We start from the raw sequence: 19250 nt of genomic DNA, 5'->3' as shown, positions 1-19250 counted from the left end.
AAAAATGGCTGAAACGACTTCAAATTCGGCTTGCAAAACCCTAAACCTGAACTGTAGTATTTATAGACTCAAAATAGTGTCATGGTGCTACGGACGGAGAAAGATCCCACCCGCGCACCCTTTGACAGCACTGTGACGCCTTCTGTAGCGCCACGGCGCTGCATCCTTGACCTCTCTAGACTGCAGCGCTCGTTTCCTCTGTTTTTCATCTCTGCTTCTACCCCGACGCATCCTGACTTGATCCCGACTCATCCCTAGCTCGTTCCGATATCGTTTTGGCTCCACCAATCCCAACACATACTTAATAATACAAGGAGAAAATCCTTAGCATATTTTGTTGACATTTTTTTTATATCAAAATATTCATATATTATCACTGATTTGAGTATAAGTTAATGGTTGGAATTATCACATGTTATTGAATTCAAAAAAAAAAAATCTTATATTATCAATAAGCAAATCTTTCTATTTATGGATAAGTATCGCGCACATCGACCATCATATTACACTTGAATCAAAGCATGGAAGCTGAAAAATTAACCAACAAAAGTTGACTATATAAATAACAAATCTATATTTTTCTCCAATGAAACAGAAAAAAAAAAGTACAAAATGAAGAATATTACGCTTAAAAAGATGTCTGATTTCTATGTGAAGAAAAGTATCAATATGGTTGAAAAACATTTGTACACTACATTTTAAAGCCGCTTATCTATACTAAAAACATCAAAATCTCTGCCGAACATGTTTGGAACAGAACAAAGATCCCCCATTTGTCATCGTCAATCTTTCCAGGCCTCCTGCGAGTCAGTGGCCAGCTCCGCGGCGGCTCGGCCCTGAATACGCTTTATATACGTGAAGAAGTTTCGCCGGAGAAGTCACCGACGGAGAAGGATGATGTTTGAGAGGTCTTGAGGAGTGGACTTGCATGGAGGAGAGTAAGAGGAAGAAGATGAAGATGGCAATGGCATTGAGAGCCAAAAGGAGAGAATGAGACTTCATTGGAGAGAAAGGGAGGAAGAAGAAGAAGAAGATGGTATATTGGTGAGGTGTTTGGTAAATGGAAAGATTGTCTATATAAGAAAAAATGAAAAGGGGGGTGAGGGTTTGGTGTTTGACTTTGGGGGGTAGATGAATACTTTTATTTTTGTATTTGTGGTTTTGAAAATGGGGGATTTCCCCGAATCCTCAAAGTTTGACATTTTGAATGGAAAAGCTTGATACTTGGTAAGTTTTTGGAGATGTGAACATAGTTTTTGCTGAATATAACTTCTCTACAATTAAAGATAAAAAATGTTATCCCTCAATTTTAATGCTTACATTGTAGGTTTCATTTAACGAGATGGAATTAATGACAAAAACTTATTAGACACAAAATTTGAAATCTAAATGTCTATGAGAATCTTTTTAAATATTGTTGGTTCGAATTCCCACCCCACGAATTGTACTAAAAAAAACTAAAAATAAAACAAAAAATAAGAAACATAAATGGTTACAAGACATATTTCTATTTCTGATTCTAGAAAATAAAGAAACAAAGGACAGAAAACGAGAAACAGTAAACAAGAAACAACAGGCCTCTAATAACTAAACTTTAACTTTTAAATATATTATAAATGTTTAAAGTATGCAGAGGCTTGAAATCATGTGGTTACGGGGGAAGAAGTCGATGAGTGTAAGAAAATAAAAATGCAAAGTTGGTGAAATGTTGGGTTAATTTTAGGACTAAGCTCACTTTTGTAATGTTACATCATCTTTCTCTCTCTATCTCTAAAACTCATGCAGAGGAATTTTCATTTTGAGATTGTGCTTTCCCCCAACCCAACCTAATCTTCCTATAATGCTTAATTAATTAGTCCCCTTTCCCATTAGATCTAAGGAAAAGAAAATGTTTTTAATGAAGCTAAAATATTCCACCAGAAAATTGACTCTCAGTTTTTCTCAAATTTATGGGAACAAGGAACATTGATTTTCTAATAAATGTTCACTTATGGCGAAAGTGGATTAAATTAAGTCATATATATGATTGAAGATTCAGTCTCCCACTTAAAAAGAAAAAATACAACTTCTTCTATATATTTTAATTAACTATGAAACCAAATATATTGGCCAAACTCAATAAAAAAAACACCTCTAATCATTGAGGCAATAGATTACACCATTGAGTGCTAAGTTATCAATTATGGCTCTACAACAAGATTTTCATCCATTAAAGTAAATTAACATCAAAAGGAAAAAAAGAAATCGTTCCAAATTCTGTCAAAATTTCAGTTTCTTCAATAGGAAATCTTTTACCCAGAAGCAATCTGAAAAGATGATAACACAATCCAACTTCAATTCAACTACTGTCTCAACTCCGTCCAACATAGGAACTGCCTAAACAAAAGAGTACACACAATGAGGGGAAAAAAATGAAAAAAGAATAATCTTTTGGCTGCTATTCAAACTTGGAATCAAAGACATTAAAATTATACATGTAAAACATATGCTCGTTTTTTTTCTTCTTTTTTTTGGGTTAAAAAATAGAACTACATCTTGATCATTAGAAACAAAAACAAGTTTGGAAACTATTCGTTCTCTAAAATTCTATAAATATTTTATATGAAATTTAATTTTTCAAATTAAATATTCAAAAAAATTAATTTTTTATTTTCATTATGCATTCTAAAAATAAAAATAAAATAATAAAATAATACATTTATCTAAAAGAACTTGATTTTGTTATTTTTCAAAATTTTTACGTAATTTTGGAAATGTTACTTAACAATGACAATTACCAAGTACTTGCATTTATAAAAACAATTAAAAATGATAAACAAGAAATGAGAATGATTACGTAGCCATAGTCCTAAATAAAGTAAAAATAATAATAGCAGAGTCAAACATGAGGAGGCAGAAGGGAAGAAAGGGAACCATGTCGGATTTCCGTAATTCAAGACATTTTCCAAGCGTTTGCAATGACCAGCATTAGTCCACACACGCATCCGGTTGTCAAACCAATCAATGCCACGTGCAGTTCATATCTGTCAGAAAGCAGATTTTTTTTAGGAATTGGGAAGGCAGAAAGAGCTGAATGGGTCATAAAAGTTTGGTTAAAATAGCAATTTCTCATACCAAATCTATCGTTTTGGTCTACAAAGCAAAGGCGAAAAATGGAATGTAGAATCAAATTTTCTTTCATACAGACCTTGAACGGCCTCTACACATGTTTGAATAAAAATAGAGTTGTGTGACATCATGTGCTGCCCATCAGACCAATGTGTTTCCTTTGACAAAGAGATATAATCTTTCTCTGTGTGTGCTTTGAAAGAATTCTGAACATTTAAAAGTATGATCCATAAACAATTGAACCTCTTGGATTGTGCTAGAATATCGGCATTACATATTTGTCAGACTTCTATCAATGGAACTACCTATAATAATCATATTTATTCTTAATTTCTCAAGAAAAAGGGAAAAAACCAAAGGAAACAAGCATACAATTAGATTATGAAGCAATCAAACAGATGGTAACTTGAATCCGAACAAGTCATGTATATTTAGTTATTGCCTTATTGGTATTAACAGCATACTAAAACACACCCATCAAAACTTGAGGACTAAATTTGTAATTTAACCTTGTTATTTATTCCCAAAAAGTAAAAAATAAAAACTATCATGGAATCAAATTATGAAACAGGCAAATAGTAGCTGACTTAATCCAAACAGGCTATCAACATTTGAAAATGGAGGACAGTTTTGTTACACACACCTTGCCGAAAGACGATGGATAGCGTGATAGACAACATTCAATCCCCTTCATCAGCTGCAGAAACTACCTGAAGATAAATTAAAACGACAGATCAGCTACTCATAAACCCAATCCAGTTCAGAGTTCATATTTCTGCATTTAGGCAGCACAATCAACGTGTCTAACCTGAATAGGTAGAAGTCCTTGAATTTAACCAAGATCAGTTAGGGCCGTGAGACTGAACACCTACGTCGAATGTTCAGATCTCGCAAATTATTGGACCTTCAAATGTCAAATCCACAGCTGGGTTGTTGTCATCTCGATGTCAGCTACTGAAAATATTAAGGTCAGAATTTTTTTCTAACCATAAGGAAAAAAAAACATACGGGGAGAGTGACTACTGATGACTCATAGACCATAGTAGAAAGTGGAAATGAGTTACCGTGTGGTATCTGTATCTTAATTCTTAAATCTTTAGGGAATCATAAATTCATTGATGGAAATCCAAATGCTGGTGACTAACCAGCACTTTCCAGAGGCCATAAAAGGTAAATGAGTCTCAAATGGGTTTATCACACAGAAATATCATGACTAGATAATAGGGGATCGTGATAGGAATGTCATTGGTGTAATTAGGGTAATTAATGAGATAGTAAGGGTATATTAGTAATTAGCTCAAGAATTGGTTAGTTATAAATAGAATGAGCGGGAAGTGATGAAGGTGGGTAATTGTTAGTGTGGTTTAGGCTTGATCTCTGAGAAGGTCCAAGTATTTCGAATTACTTTGAGATAATTGTGTCCTATCTTTTTTATCTTCCAATTTATTTCAGCTATTTGGATTCTATCATATTAACATCCTTTGAAGCATATGCTTTCTTGCTCCACAGATAATGTAAAAATACCGAAGTAATCTCTAATAAATAGGAAAAAAGGTTTTTGACACTGAATCAAATGTAATACAAATGCTAAATGTGGTCAACAGTTGCACCAAACCATACAGGTACGCCCGACTTTCAAGATATGGATGAGAAATAAAAAACATCTCATGAGGTTTTTAAAAAATATAACAGTAAAAAGAATGTATCTTATAGTGACTATCGCCATATTTTCAAATTTGATTCTTAACACCAATGAGAGGTAACTAAAAGCCTTGTGAAAATTTGAACGAACGAACTGCAGATATAAATATTATCCTAAAATGGATAATAAGGAGTTATATGAATAAATTACATGATTGAGACAATGCATGGTGATTGCTCAATTGATATTACACAGCTGCAGTACAATGCAGCATATAACCATAATTTAGGAGCAAGTGATTGTAAAAGATGGAAAGACGACTGCAAAACAAACGTGAAAGGAGGGAAAGGAGGTAGATCACATAAAACTAAGTAAAAAATCTAGAAATGTTAGATCAAGGGAGTTCGTGGAGAATTGAAGGGAGGCAGAAATTTTACTAAAAAATAAAAAATACAGTTAAACAACAGGTATGCTACAATTACGTCTAAGAATTTTTCTCTGAAAACAAAAGGAAAACAAGTAAAAGAGGCAGCACATAGTATGCATAAAACGAAGCAAAGGGCAACACGACAGTTAACCTCAGGCAATATGCTATAGACAACAAAAATTAAATGACTTACCAAAAGCATGCATCTTGTTTGATTTAGATTCTCGAAGTAGAATACTGGCAACCTGAAACAACATATAATAGCTCCATCTGTTAATAAGCCACAGGAATAAAGAGGACCAAAACGTATGACGACATTAACACTACTATCTATTATTCAGTTTCTCACTTGTAATTCTCCAGCACAAGGCGTTTTCTTGTTGATCTGACCTTGCTTTTCGACACGTTTCTCAGATTGAGGCATCGAGGAAAAAGAAAACCGCAGTGAAACATAAACCTGGCCATGGAGCAGCAGTACCTTGAAGAGACTGTGATGCGAAGCAATTCATTTGGAGAAGACAAATTCTGTTTAGATAACCAAACATGTGTCTCAGATGCTGATGGTGGAGCTTCCCATGGCTTTGACTGCAACATATGCCTAGACTCAGTTCAAGACCCAGTTGTAACAGTTTTTTTGTAGACAGAGCTTTTAATTGCTCTTCTTGTGGAAGAATTAACGGTAGTCACTTCATGCAAAAAGAATTTCTTCCCGTCCTTCTCAAAGCTGCATTTTCCACCAATAACGATGGAGAGAATTTTTTTTTCTCCACAAATCAGTTTTGTCTTCCATATGAAGGGACTTATTTATCCTGCAGTTGATAGAGTGGTGACACATCCAATTTGTAAACTTTATTTTAACCTACTCTATACAATTGTATGAAAATGGTAAGATTCCAATCAATTCAAGTCATAAAATTATTCCGAGTACATTGACTCAAATAAACAAGATCAATTTGATGAAGAAATGACAACAGTTTTTTTTTTAAAAAAAATAGAGCTCTCTTGCGTATTACAATGATTTTATGAAAACGGATCCTAGTTTCTTATCATAAAAACAATAAATTTAGCACCTAGTTTGAAACGGCACCTAGTCTCTTAATGGGGGAAAAATATGTGCACATGTCTCTAAATAAAACACAAATAATGTACTTCTAAGTGAACCTCTGTCTTACTTTGAAGTAATTAGTTATCCACGTGATACAGATTTTTACATCTTATCAATTATTATACTTATGTCTGTACAGAGATGAATTTAAAAATAAAACAAAAATATTATATAAGAAATATCAGTTCCACAAACTAGAGGATAAAACTCTGCGCTTCCCCTCCCCCAGTTTCATTTCTAATCAGTTCCTGGGTCATGATAAAGATGCTCAAGGATTTAGATAAAGCACAAATACTGTCTCGATACTTCAACTTGAAGTATATTGTTCATGGTAGACATTATTTGCCTAAAAATTGTCAATTGGTGATCAAGTTTTAATATATCACCTTATTGAGCTGAGAATACTTTGAAAATATTAAGGGTGACTCACCCTGCACATAAGTTTCCATCTCAATGCCATCTTATCAAAACGTACTATGCGAGGAGGGTCTACACCTTCAAATTTCCACCATAGATTTCGTTGACTGCCCCCTGATGATTTGAAATACAATGAGAACACGTGTATGAAAGGATTGAAAACCTTATTCAAAACATCTTCAATATAGAAAATAATTTCCATCTCAATGAAATCATGAAAGAAAAAGAAAGGTCCTACGGGACAATTCTATAAAAAGAATTGCATAGATAAATGACATGATTGGATCTTGAGGATAAGTGAGGAGATGGACGGAAATCTGAAAAGTATTACATCTCAAAATCTCCCTTCAGAGCTATTTTTCAAGACTTTTAATCATTACAATTATTTTCTTTTTATGAACCGTAATTGAAATAACTTCTTCTTCAAATTATTAATTTATAAATAGCGGTTTCTCACCTCAAATGAATTGTAATTACAGTTGAAATGACCGAAAAAGATATATGAGTTGATTCCTAATCATGAACCTTAAAAGGCCCTGAGGCACTTCCACTCGCCCTTAAATTAAGAATTAGAAGGACCTAATCTATATGTTCCATATTGTTTATAAAAATACCAACATATAAAGGTTAACCACATACCTCTCTACTCATTTGTAAAGCATGATACAAGAAAATTACTAGTGACATGAAAGAACCATTGAATTGACTCAATTAAAACTAAAACATTTGAATCCTCTCCATCATCATTTTATGGTGCTACCTGAAGGTAAGGATCAATAATGTTGAAGACTTCCAGAAAGAGCTGGGACTTTGTAGATAACCTGATACGAAAACAGAGGTGAATACTATGTAACATAAGAAAAATGTGATTCTAATATTAGATCAGCATGGCTATGCCTAAAAATTCCAGAAAATAAAACAAAAAAAGAAAGATGATAAGTATTGTAAAATTGGATAGCAAGGCAAGATCACTTGAAACAGGGACAGTTTCATGACTGTATCAGCTTGTCATCTTAACAAATATACAAGATTACCTCTTAAGAAGACGAAAACAAACATAGGTTTCCTCAATATCCAACTCTATATTTAGTTTAAAGTACTGCTTGAGAAGTTCACATAAACCATATATGGCACCATCCCAACCATCGGAATCTGCAGCCGAAGGATGCCAAGATTGAGATAAAATCCTTAGCAAAATCCCATATAGGTTTCCCGGTGACCCTGATTCTGTATACATCTCTGCAAGAAATTTTAATATCAAGCAATTGCTGGCTTTAAACTTATCAACCCATAGAGGAGGGTTCCCAGACCAAAGATCATTCTTCGTCAAAGAATCAATTAAGCCAAATGTATTGCCAATAGCTCCGCATGATTTCTGTTGATTTCCAATTGAATTTTCCAAAAAAAGCTCTTTCTCCCTGTGTGCAGGAAGCTGCTTAAGTATGTCAGCCCTCAGTGGTTCAGGTAACTCTTGTAATACAGACGGATCTACTTGACTTAGAGATGAAGGTAGTAAATCAATTCTATGAGATCCAGAGTTGGGGATAGGAGTCACCACATTGCAGAATCCTTCCCTAGAAATCTGTGCAGGTGGTGAATGTTTAATAATTTGCTGCTTTACATAGGACCAAAATCCATAATAATACATAAATGAGACAACGGCATAAACTTAAAGTGAGCTAGAAAAATAAAATGCTACCATTATTTTTGGTGAATACAAATACGTTAAAGGCATCTCTCCCCCATAGTAGATTATGCATAAAGATAAAAAAAGAGTGAAGCAAAAAATAGGAAAAAAAAAAAAAGAAAGAAAGTACAATCAGCTTATGGTGTAATCATTTGATGCTGTTAGTATAGCCCAACCAAAAATATGTGACATATTCCAAAGGCTCCACGCCATTAAATAATACCTTATTTTCTGACTGTATTTTGTTTTCTTGGACATCTGATAACGTACATCCATCATCTTCATTTATTTGCCAATAGAAAAAGGGGAAAAAAATCAGCATCTTTGTCAGCAGAAAAAGGACAACGCAGATTATTTTAAAATTAGCATAGCTATCCCCAAGTAAATTTCACCTTCTCCTACTCCTTGAGCCGAAACGCTTAAAGCGGAGGGAAAATCTTCACTTTTGTCTCTGCTTTTAGCTAGGAGATCTACTAGCTTCCCACCATAGATTTCATTCAACTCTGAAAAGAGTTCAGGAGGTAGGCTCCCTATAACTCCAATATCCAGATGGCACAGAGGAGGAGCTGAAACCTGATTCAAAGCTTCACTATGGTGCTGATTATTATCCACCTGAATCAGATCGTTTGTCGCATCAGCAGATAACTGATCTGGAGTTCCAGAGTCACTCTGTTTATCACTATCTGTAAAAATTATTACATACAAAGTAAGAATGATGCCTTTAAGGACAATTCAACCGTTGTATACACTATCAATGCAAGGAAAACAGTCATCGATACTTAGAAAAAGGTGGCCTGCCTTGTAGTATGAAATTTGAAAACATATAACATGAACTTATAGATGGAAAAACCTAAAACCTTATGTTGAAGAGAAAATGGTTAATATTCACAGTGGAGAAAAATTGTGTCCATAGAAAGTAGCCAACAAAAGGAAGCCAAATAAACGTTCAAAAAAAAATCCAAAGAACCAAATAAACCAATCATGACTATGGTCACGTGCCAGTTAATTGTTTATGGTGATTAACTAACTTTGTGCTTCCATTTTTTAATTTATTCATCGCATGCACTTTCAAATGACAAAAGCTTACTACTTATAGAAGCATCGATTGATTACAGCATACCAAGGTGGTGGTAAACAAACTCCACAATTAGAAAGCTCAAACAGCTTATTTGTCTAAAGATCATACCAATGAATAGAAAGTAAAATCAAATCCCAAGTTCATTTGAAGTCTCACCATGTATCTTATGTCATGCTGCATGTAAGCAACGGCATTTGTATTCATGGCCACACATAGTTGCAAGTCCATTTCAAAAAATATTAAAACTAAATTATATAAAACTATTCTAATAAGTATTATGGCAGAATATAAGCTTATAAATTTCCAATATCCAAACCTCCACGCTCCTTGAGAAATGAATATGCAAATATGGAAATACCAATGCCTCACAACTAGAATTCTAGCATTACCTTTGCAACCACAAAAAATATAGCATTATTCCTAAGGTTGAGCTTCTCACGAGTTATGCAAATAATCCTTATTACTAGAAGAGCTACACTAACGTTCTTTTCTCTCATCAAATCAGAAAGTATTACTGTCACTATCATATCAATATATTATAAAAGGAAAAAGACAAACAAATAAAAAATACAGCTGTTCAGCCAGCATGATGCCCAGCGATCATCGCTTTCTTATCGTTACAACTTACAATCCGGATAGTCATAATAGATTCCCATACCTTGAATTCTTAGATCAAATACAACTAATACCCAAGCAAGAAGCAATAAAGAGAAAAGAAAAGCAGTACATCAACCTAAAAGGAGAAAGAGAAAAGAAACAAAGACCACTGGCAGATGAATTCCCATACCTATATTAGCCCTGTCCTTTACCATAGGACCAGTACTATTTTCTACATCTGTAGTTGCAGATGAAGAATTAAGCCATGTGTCCAAAGAATTTCTTTTCATCCCTTCAAAAAGAACACAAACACATGAAACCAACTTTACCACAAAAGACATGTTAAAGGGTGAAAGACCAATGATAATACACCTATTATTTAATTAGTTGTATAAATAAAAATTTGGCAAAGAGTTCCTTATTTCTTTTGTAAATTGCAAGCAGAAGTTTAATTACTTCTCTTTTAATATGAAATGGAGACTTCTTTCAAAATTCAAAATTGATCCAATATTAGATTCTAGGAGGATATATATAATTAGATATCAGGAGCCCCTGAGTCCCTTAGTAGTTAGTACCTACCCAGAAATTACAGCTTCGTGAAGGAGTGTTGGAACGATGATGTTAATAAATGGATCACAATTTTGGAAGGCCACTTCATGCTAACCTATCGATTGGATGTGTCAAAACTTTTCCAATATTACTTATAGTGTTGTTTCTGTATTTCTTGTTCAGCAAGTTATCAATACAATTTCTATTTCAATTTTTTGGTCACTAGAACAGACAAAGCAACCAAGAATTATCCTCTACTGGGCGTTTCAGTAGGGCCTTGACCGACAGGAAAGGATTGATGATGAATTCCTTATATTTAATTCTTAGGATCGTGTCGAAAATGTTCCCCCAAAATTACAGAAAGATCTTCCCGTCACTATATTTGCATATCCCCAACAGGTCTCAATAATGTTGACTTCATTTACGAGGGGGTGACATGGTCTTGTTTCTCAATATGAAGGATTATTATTCCTTTTCCTCACATAACCAACATCAATCATCGGCGTATCTTTCCCCATAAGCACCATTTTCTAATATTCCTCACTAAAGAAGTTTTTTATTTTTAATTGGGAGTCAGTGCTACCCTATACCCAGGGACACCCGTACCTGCTCCAAGCCCCAAACCTAGGAGACGTCAAGGATTTTTGGTATTGAGCTCATCAAAAAGTCTAAACTTGAGTCTTCTAAGCCAATATGACCAAGAGACTTCAAACCCTTGCCAACCAAGCTACCCTAAGCCAATATTAGCTCATTGAATCTTTTTCATCCTTTTAATTGAGGCCCCGTCAAGTTCTCTTTCATTATTCATACACATTTCCAATTCTACAGAAACAAAATAAATAGTACCTGAAAATCAAAAAACAAGATTAACTTACGTTGCTTAGAGATATCCACATTTTGAAGCTTCGAAACTTGTAAACCAATACCACGAATTTCTTTGACATCTATATGCACCAAAAAGGACAACATGGAAACTCTTAGAGAAAAGAATATGTATTTAACTTGATTAAAAAAAACATTTTTAGTCTAGAAAGGGAAAACTAGAATGTATTTAGAAAATATGAGGGGATTAAAAAGGCAGTATTATTATATTTTTTTTAACACTGATTCTACGTTGAAAAGGCCGCTGAAACAGTTCAGGATTGCAAACAGCAATGTTACCATTGCTGAAAAGTTATAATTACGCCCAATTTAGGATTACCTATGACAAAAAACCCAAAGAGCTGCTTTGCAATCCTCTGAAGAATTTCCAGATCGTCAGTGGCAACAGGAACCTAGTAGCATGAAAAACTTAAACCTTAAGATGCCAAGATCATACAAATAAAAAATAAGCATCATACAATTGCATAAACATGGTGAAACTTATCCATTCATATAAAAGAAATAGGAGTATTTGTCAGACAACTACCGTTAATGAGTGGCTCAGGTTTTCACAATCTCCACAACCCATATACTTTATGGGTTCATCAGCATCTTTTCTTCGTTTTTTTATCTAAATCAAAGCATTGTGCAAAAAAAAAAAAAAAGTTTCCGTTAGCATTTTGACATAAAATGAGAAGGAAAAAAATCATTCATATCATGAAGTAACAGTACTTAGAATGTTTCTCGGTAAATAAAAGAGAGAATCTACCTTGAGGGTAAAGGTGCGCCCCTGCACTCCACATCCTTGCAACCGTAATGAAACCTCCTTACAAAGGTTTAAGAGAAAACATTGACACTGCAATAGCTAACATATTAGTTCTAGACTCATTCGTACGTATTTCTTCATAAAAAAATGGGTAAGAACTAGCCAACTAGGCAACCCATGATATTACCCACATGTTTAAAATCCTTGAACCTAACACCCCAGTTCACTTCAGCTCCTATGGATTTGCTTTCCTGAACCATAAGCAGGGAAAACATGAAAAGTGGAAATACCAAAAAAAAATTAAGAAAACCTAGACAACAAAACTAGGTCACAACTGGGAAGCAAATGTTAAGTGGAAATATAAAGGCGATAGTAGCACTCTAGCCCATCCACTTTTTTTTCCCTCAATAACTGAGATATCCAGGGAGGATCACTCATTATATTCATGGTTCAGGCTCACCCCTACATTTCCGGGGAGGGTTTGCCCATCAGGGACAATAAGGGTTTCAAATTATTACATTTTTCACCAAAAACTTGAACCCAATTACCTTAAGAGAATCCCCAAACCCCCCACGCCCTTTATCATTCCACAATGCAAATCAAAATGATAAGTTTGCTTTGTCTACCTTCAACTCTCCACAAGAGTTTGAGCAGTCTATTTTATTATCTAAACCACTAAGCACATAAGTGATATGATATTTACTAGACTTGATCATGAAGTAAAAATATAATGACAGTTATCAAGTCTTGCTCTCAGGAATCGAGTGTACAAATCTTGCTATATTTCAAATGATTTAAGTATCATCAACATCCCCTCTTAGAACTTAAGGGATATCTACAAAGGGTTGGTACCAAGTAATGCAGGAATATAATTAGTACTGTGTTTTAAACAAAGAAAAATCAACCAGGAATCTAAAAAAGAATAGAGAGAATTGGACTTCACATCAATAAAATAATACGTGGAAGCTAATGTAATATAAGGTTTATCATATCTGTGCCAAACCTGGATCACCCCAACTGCACGATTGTCCACTCCCCGACTATAATTCCATAACATCTCCCCTATTTTCAATCCAAAGTCTTTTTGAAGAGAGTCCTAGACATGTCAAGAACAAATGAAGTGTCATTATGAGAGATCACCTTAACCATATACATTTTTTATTACAGAAACGTCAATTTTTTAATCTTTCATGTTGTCTCTTGACACATTACTTGTACGACTTGACACAGTCCAAGGGTTTTGTATTCAATGGCACATCATCTTGAAAGTTGCAACTAACTCAAACAAACGAATATGCCATAAAGAGAATCAATGAACCACCTTGGATATAGTACGCAGCTGACCACAAGTAAAAACATTTCTTTTCTTCAACTTCTCCTCTAAGGTATGCCCTATTCCAGGAAGATCTTTTATGGGAAGCTCATCTAAATAATCATCAACCTAGAAAAATAAAATGTAGTGGGTGATAAGAACAACTCATCAACATTCCTCTTGACAATACAAGGAAGTATTTACTTGAAATCTAAACAAAAGAAATAGAAAATAAAGCCCAATGCAGAGGTAAAGGCATCAATTCTGCAGTTTAATCATTTGTTAAAAATTCTTTGAAAATGTCAATACTTAATTAATCTCCCGAAATGCATCATATTAATATTGCATTAAAGGCGTATGCATTATTAAAATTTGAAGAGATTTAAAACAAATAAATAATAATAATAAAAATAAATAAACACTGGTTCCAAATAAATATTGCATACATCAACATAAAATTGTGGTTGGAATGCAAAAGCATATAAAATTTTTATGACTTCTGACAATAAACTTCCAAACTTAACTTTGATACTAAATTTGTTATGATCAATCTGTAAATATAAAGACTTTATAACAAAATAATATTGGAAATACAGCACTATAATGCATATCAGTTTGATATCTTGGACGACTATATCAGCATTAGAGAAGTGACTTTTAGTTGTGATGGGATTAAGGCTCAAAGCACTAAGGGTAGCTTCCATCTTACTGGCCGTTGAGAATACTATTAATTGTTAACTTTTCTTCAAGGGAGGAAGAGTCCTTTATTACCTTAACTAATACGTTGTGCACTTTTGATTTGGTGCGAGGATTTAAAGTAAATATGGAAAAGTGTTCTACAATAAGAGTCAATTATGATGAGGCAAAACTCAAGAGTTGGGTTGACCAATTTCAGTGCAAGGTTGTGTCTCTATTTTTTGTGTATCTCAGTTTGCCTTTACGTCATAACCCTTAATTTTTTTCTCTCTAGGACCTACTTGTCAAGAAGTTTAAAAGTTGACTTTTGTCTTAAGAGGAAAACATTCTTCTCCACAAATGTGGACCCATTTGATCTAGTTTATGTTGAGCAAAATTTTGTTGTACTTCCAAATTCCAAGATCAATTAAGGAGAAGTTGAAAAGTATGGTGAGGAATTTTTCATGTGTGAGGGTCAAGGAAGAAGGTGGGCCACGTTTACTTCAATGGAATCAAAGACAACCATTTGAGGAGGGTGGTCTAGGATTTGGTAATTTGATGTTCTTTGCAACGATCCTTAATTCTCCAAGTCTTATGGCATCAAGTTATTGTGAAAAGGTATGGGATATACTCCAGCTGTTAACCACTATCTTAAACAGAACAGAATGAGCTGAAATCCAATAAACCACCAGCTCACAGTAAGTACCTTCAAGATAATATCCCAGATAACTCTACCAAGTAACAACTGAAAGGACAGTCCCCTAGTACACATAAACATAGTGAAGTCGTTTATAAGACAAAAATGCAAGATGAAACATTTAAGACTTTAAAATATCTAACGAGTAAGGAAACATACTGTTGTAAGGCTTGGTGCCTAGATCAATAAAGGTTCAGTGCAAGAATTCCTGAAACCTACCTTCTCAATAGGAATGTAACATTGACCATCTGGTTTTGCTGTTTTAGTAGCAAGGCGAGCCATTAGCATATTCGTAGCTATTCCAGCACTTGCAGTACATCCTGTAGCATCAAATATTTCCTTTCTTACTTTTGAAGCCAAAACTTCAGGATCTACGTTCTCTGAGCCTGATATATCGAGAAATGCTTCATCACAACTTACAGCCTACATTTGACACAAGTAACAACATTAACAAAGCAAATCAAATTGAATTGCCTAAAAAATGCTATATTAAACAGACCTGCACTTTGTCACAGTGCTTATGCAATATGTCATAGAACTGATCGGCTACCTGCATATTTCCCAAGATGTCAGATGCCAACAAGACACCATATTATATGGAAGACATAAAAAGTAAATATGATTTCCACCTTCCATAAGTAAAACATTTGACAACCCAGTAAACAGCTTACCACATACCTCCTCATAGGATTTGAAGTCGTACCCAAAAATAACAAGATGGGGACAAAGGGTTTTTGCATCTCTAACAAACATTCCGGCCCTGACTCCTTGATAGACATGGGTAGAGAGAGAGAAGAATCAATTGATACTCTAAAAAACCTTAGACTTAGAACTATAGCTTATTTATAGATGTAAAAAACCAGAAAACCAACCATAAGCTCGAGCAGGGTAGTTTGCAGATGATATTTCTGCAGTTCCTTTAGGATTATCTGAATGGCATACAGCAACAGGCTTATCCTTGAATTCAGGGATGTTTCGGATAACAACGGAGACAAAAAAGCAGTCCTGAGGTAGAAACATACTAATATTACCATACTTCATAATGAACTAACGAAAATATAATGATGAATGAAATAAACTCATTAGTCCAGACCAGTAATTCTCTATTAAGTTGAAAACCATATAAAATGAGTAGTGACAACAAAAGACCACATACAGACATTATAAGGACCCATATTGTTCAAAGATTACCATATCAATATGAATAATTGTGGCAAACTGAGAATGGGAAGAACCACTTAAATGTGAACTCATAGAATTGGATCCATGAGGCAACCGTGGAAAACGCTTGTAATAACGATTTCTCCAAGTTCCAATGAAGTGCAACCTTGACTTCTGCAGATTGAAGAAATCAAAGTTAGTCTGAGCATATCTGAAGAGAGAGAGAGAGAAAGACAATGAAATTGGCAAAAAATGAAAAGTTGGCATCATACTGTAATTTTGTTTTTGATATGAAACTTTCAGAACCTTTCATAAACTATCAGAAAACAGAAGGTTACAAGCAAAGGGCTGGGGTAGAGGCAACCCCACCCAAAGAAACTTAAAAAATTATTTCCAATCATTCATGAACAAGGAAAGGTTGTAATTACAAAAAAAATTTCTTGTGATTAATACACCCCCAAGAAGCAATGTGCCCTTTTCTAACAAAGGTGCCACTGAAGAGCTCTTGAAGCACACTTCCAAATAAATTTAGCCTTTTTATGGAGCATCCACCCATGAAGAACTTTCGAAAGCCAATCATCTATTCGTTTTGGGAAGCATCAAACTGTAATGAAATAATACTAAAGCTAGAAACATAGCTTGGTTTTTCTTCTCCATCTGATTTTTCACTAAGACACCTGGTCGGACCTAGTTTAGTAGCTCTTTATTGATAAATATGAAGATTTCGAAAACACAGATGAAAACAAAGTAGTTAAAACTTAAGACAAATGTCATCAATCAAGACCCAAAGTCTGCAGAGAAATCTCTCGCATCACCAAAAGTACCTTGAAATAGTTCTCCACAAAATCTGGATTCCCAAGAGTTGAGTGTCGCAGAGAAGACCCGGCCAGAATAGAACTTGATGATCCATCACTATGACCATTATTAGAGCAACCATTGTGAATTGAAGTAGACAAACCATGAAGAGTAGATATATTTCCGTCACTGCTCTGACCCACACCACCAATTCCTGGTTCTTCTTCTACATGATTTCTTTTTTCATTGCTTGTCTCCTTTACTCCTACAACAGCATCCTTTTGAAGAAGCATCTCGAAACTGTCATATATTTGTGGTTTACATTCAAAAGATTTGTCTACATCAGATAAATTTGTATCCTTTAATTTGGCAGCCCCTATATCATCACTTGGCTTCTCCTTTACTTCAGCATCAACGTTCTCTAGAAGATTCATTTCAGCCTCAGCATGCTTCTCTGATCTATATCCTATAGATTCATCCACCTTAGACAAATTTGTATCCTTTAGTTTTGCAGCCACTAGGGGCAGTGGATCCTTTGTTCCATATTTCTCTTCAACAGCCTTGCGTATTTCGGGCTTCACCAATGTCGGACCTTTTTTCAAAGAAAAGAATTCTGATAATCTTGGTTGATTACTTACAAGCTGATCAAGTTGGTAAGGGACCCCTAGAAACAGCAAAATGAGATCCATATCAGCCATCAAGAGCATAAATAAGTTTGCATATTCCTTTGAGAAACCCTTTCTTTTTGGGACAAAGGTAATAGCTGGATGTTGTTTAAACTGCCAAGTGCCAACAACAACTTCACATTAAATACTTCCTAATGTATTCCTCAAGCGATAATGCTCTTTCTGCTTCATACATCTATGATCTATTCACTTATTAAATGGTATATATGTACACATAAAAAATAAAGACTTAACTTACAGCTTAATAGCTTATTAGAAGCAACAGAATCCAAGATCCATGTGGGTTTTACAACTGGGAGTCCACCGCTGAATGACCTGAATTATTACCAACAAAAGAGTTCATCTTCATTCTTTATCAAAAACAAGACTACTATATTTTTCTAGTACGAAGATACATTTTAAACCAAACCTGAGATTCTTTATTTTACTTTCGGGTAGATTACTGCAGATTATATGAGAAACACTACGTCTTGAAAAATAATTCTCAAATCTTCCACCATACTTTAACATATAAACCCGCAATTCCTGAAATTACCTTGTAATCAGTAACAATGGTCCCAAAACAGTCTACAAGATTGGCATTGTAATTGTAAATAATATATCCACTGACAGAACATAAAGGGGGAAAAGTTCTAAACTTCCCACTTTTTTACCTAACTTCACGAAGATTCCTTATCCAAAGAAAGATATCAGCTTAAACAGGTTTAGAAATTGTTAAAATTGCTAAAAAGCTGATAGAATGTAGTGTAAAATTGTAAATTGTAACTTATACATTTCAGTAGTTTTATTTCACATCCACCGCCCCCAACTTAAAATTATTAGATCTAGATATACTACCTGACTGGAAGGAATTGTGAAACCGTCGACAAAGATAGAAACGCCCTGAAATATCTGATTTCCTGAGTTCGTACCACAAAGTGAAGAACTTGAAGCATCTGCTTTAAACTGATTGTGCAGTTTCCTATTCTTTTCTACCATATAACTGCGTTCACATAGGAGCAAAATACTCGAGGAATAAAATTCGATAAAGACACGATATGAGTTTTTAAATCACATCACGTAGAAAACTTTCAACGGCAATTAAGAAGCTAACGCCATTCAATGATAAACCGAGCAGATAGTAGACATCTATTTCTATTCCTTGGATCACGGCCGTCCAAGATTCCAAAATTCACTTACATTCACGAAGAACATTCGCTACAATTTTCAAGATAAGAAATAAAATTGAAATCTAACATGTCTTTTCCGAACTCGAACTCAATAGAAAATGAGAAAACGAAGAGGAAAAGACATAAAAACCTTCCAAAATCTAGAAAGGGGGATTTGCGAGAGGAGGAGCGAGAGGATGAAATGGAATTGGCTCCCCACGCGACGCCTAGGGTTTTCTGGTTGATCCGTTTCTTCTTGCTGCCGCCGATACTGGAAGGATTCGACGGAGATGAATTGTCGAGAATTCGCTTGGATCTTCGGCCGGAGGAATTCGCCGAGCGAGGCGATTCAGAACTCATGTCTCCTGTGGAAGCGAAGAGTGTTGAGGAAGGAAATGTAGCTTTTAAAATGAGGCGGCAAATTAAATCTCCTGCTATTATACTGTAAGTATGACACGTGGAAATGCATACGAGATATTTGAAATTTGAGTTTTAGATTCTGCGTAAATTAAAATGTTGGTTAAATTATCCTTTTGTCC

The 19250-nt window shown here is 34.6% G+C and overlaps 1 protein-coding gene across 11 annotated transcripts; it reads right to left on the bottom strand.

Moving 5' to 3' along the window:
• Window positions 1–2119: 2119 nt before the first annotated feature.
• Window positions 2120–19106, bottom strand: REV1 (DNA-directed DNA polymerase). Of its 11 annotated transcripts, none has more exons than XM_088123018.1 (30): window positions 18863–19106; window positions 18401–18545; window positions 17973–18088; window positions 17802–17878; window positions 16907–17541; window positions 16113–16256; window positions 15794–15926; window positions 15600–15688; window positions 15421–15471; window positions 15141–15344; window positions 13559–13678; window positions 13181–13333; window positions 12429–12488; window positions 12241–12327; window positions 12019–12102; window positions 11812–11884; window positions 11486–11554; window positions 10252–10353; window positions 8779–9069; window positions 8610–8665; window positions 7734–8281; window positions 7460–7520; window positions 6713–6813; window positions 5527–5986; window positions 5371–5422; window positions 3917–4062; window positions 3752–3818; window positions 3188–3314; window positions 2914–3023; window positions 2120–2376 (listed from the first exon to the last, which is right to left on the bottom strand). In XM_088123018.1, the coding sequence occupies exons 1-23, from the start codon at window positions 19069–19071 to the stop codon at window positions 6772–6774; spliced, it is 3549 nt and encodes a 1182-aa protein (XP_087979144.1). In that variant the 5' UTR covers window positions 19072–19106; the 3' UTR covers window positions 2120–2376; window positions 2914–3023; window positions 3188–3314; window positions 3752–3818; window positions 3917–4062; window positions 5371–5422; window positions 5527–5986; window positions 6713–6771. The 11 variants fall into 11 exon arrangements, with proteins under 11 accessions (XP_087979144.1, XP_087979145.1, XP_087979140.1 ...); XM_088123019.1 differs by having other exon boundaries at window positions 2120–2372; XM_088123014.1 differs by lacking the exon at window positions 3188–3314.
• Window positions 19107–19250: the final 144 nt, after the last annotated feature.

This window comes from Momordica charantia, assembly GCF_013281855.1.
Source record: "Momordica charantia cultivar OHB3-1 chromosome 4 unlocalized genomic scaffold, Mcharantia_2.0 BLBB01000004.1, whole genome shotgun sequence".
NCBI classification, from domain to species: domain Eukaryota; kingdom Viridiplantae; phylum Streptophyta; class Magnoliopsida; order Cucurbitales; family Cucurbitaceae; genus Momordica; species Momordica charantia.
This window is presented reverse-complemented; position numbering and strand designations above follow the sequence as displayed.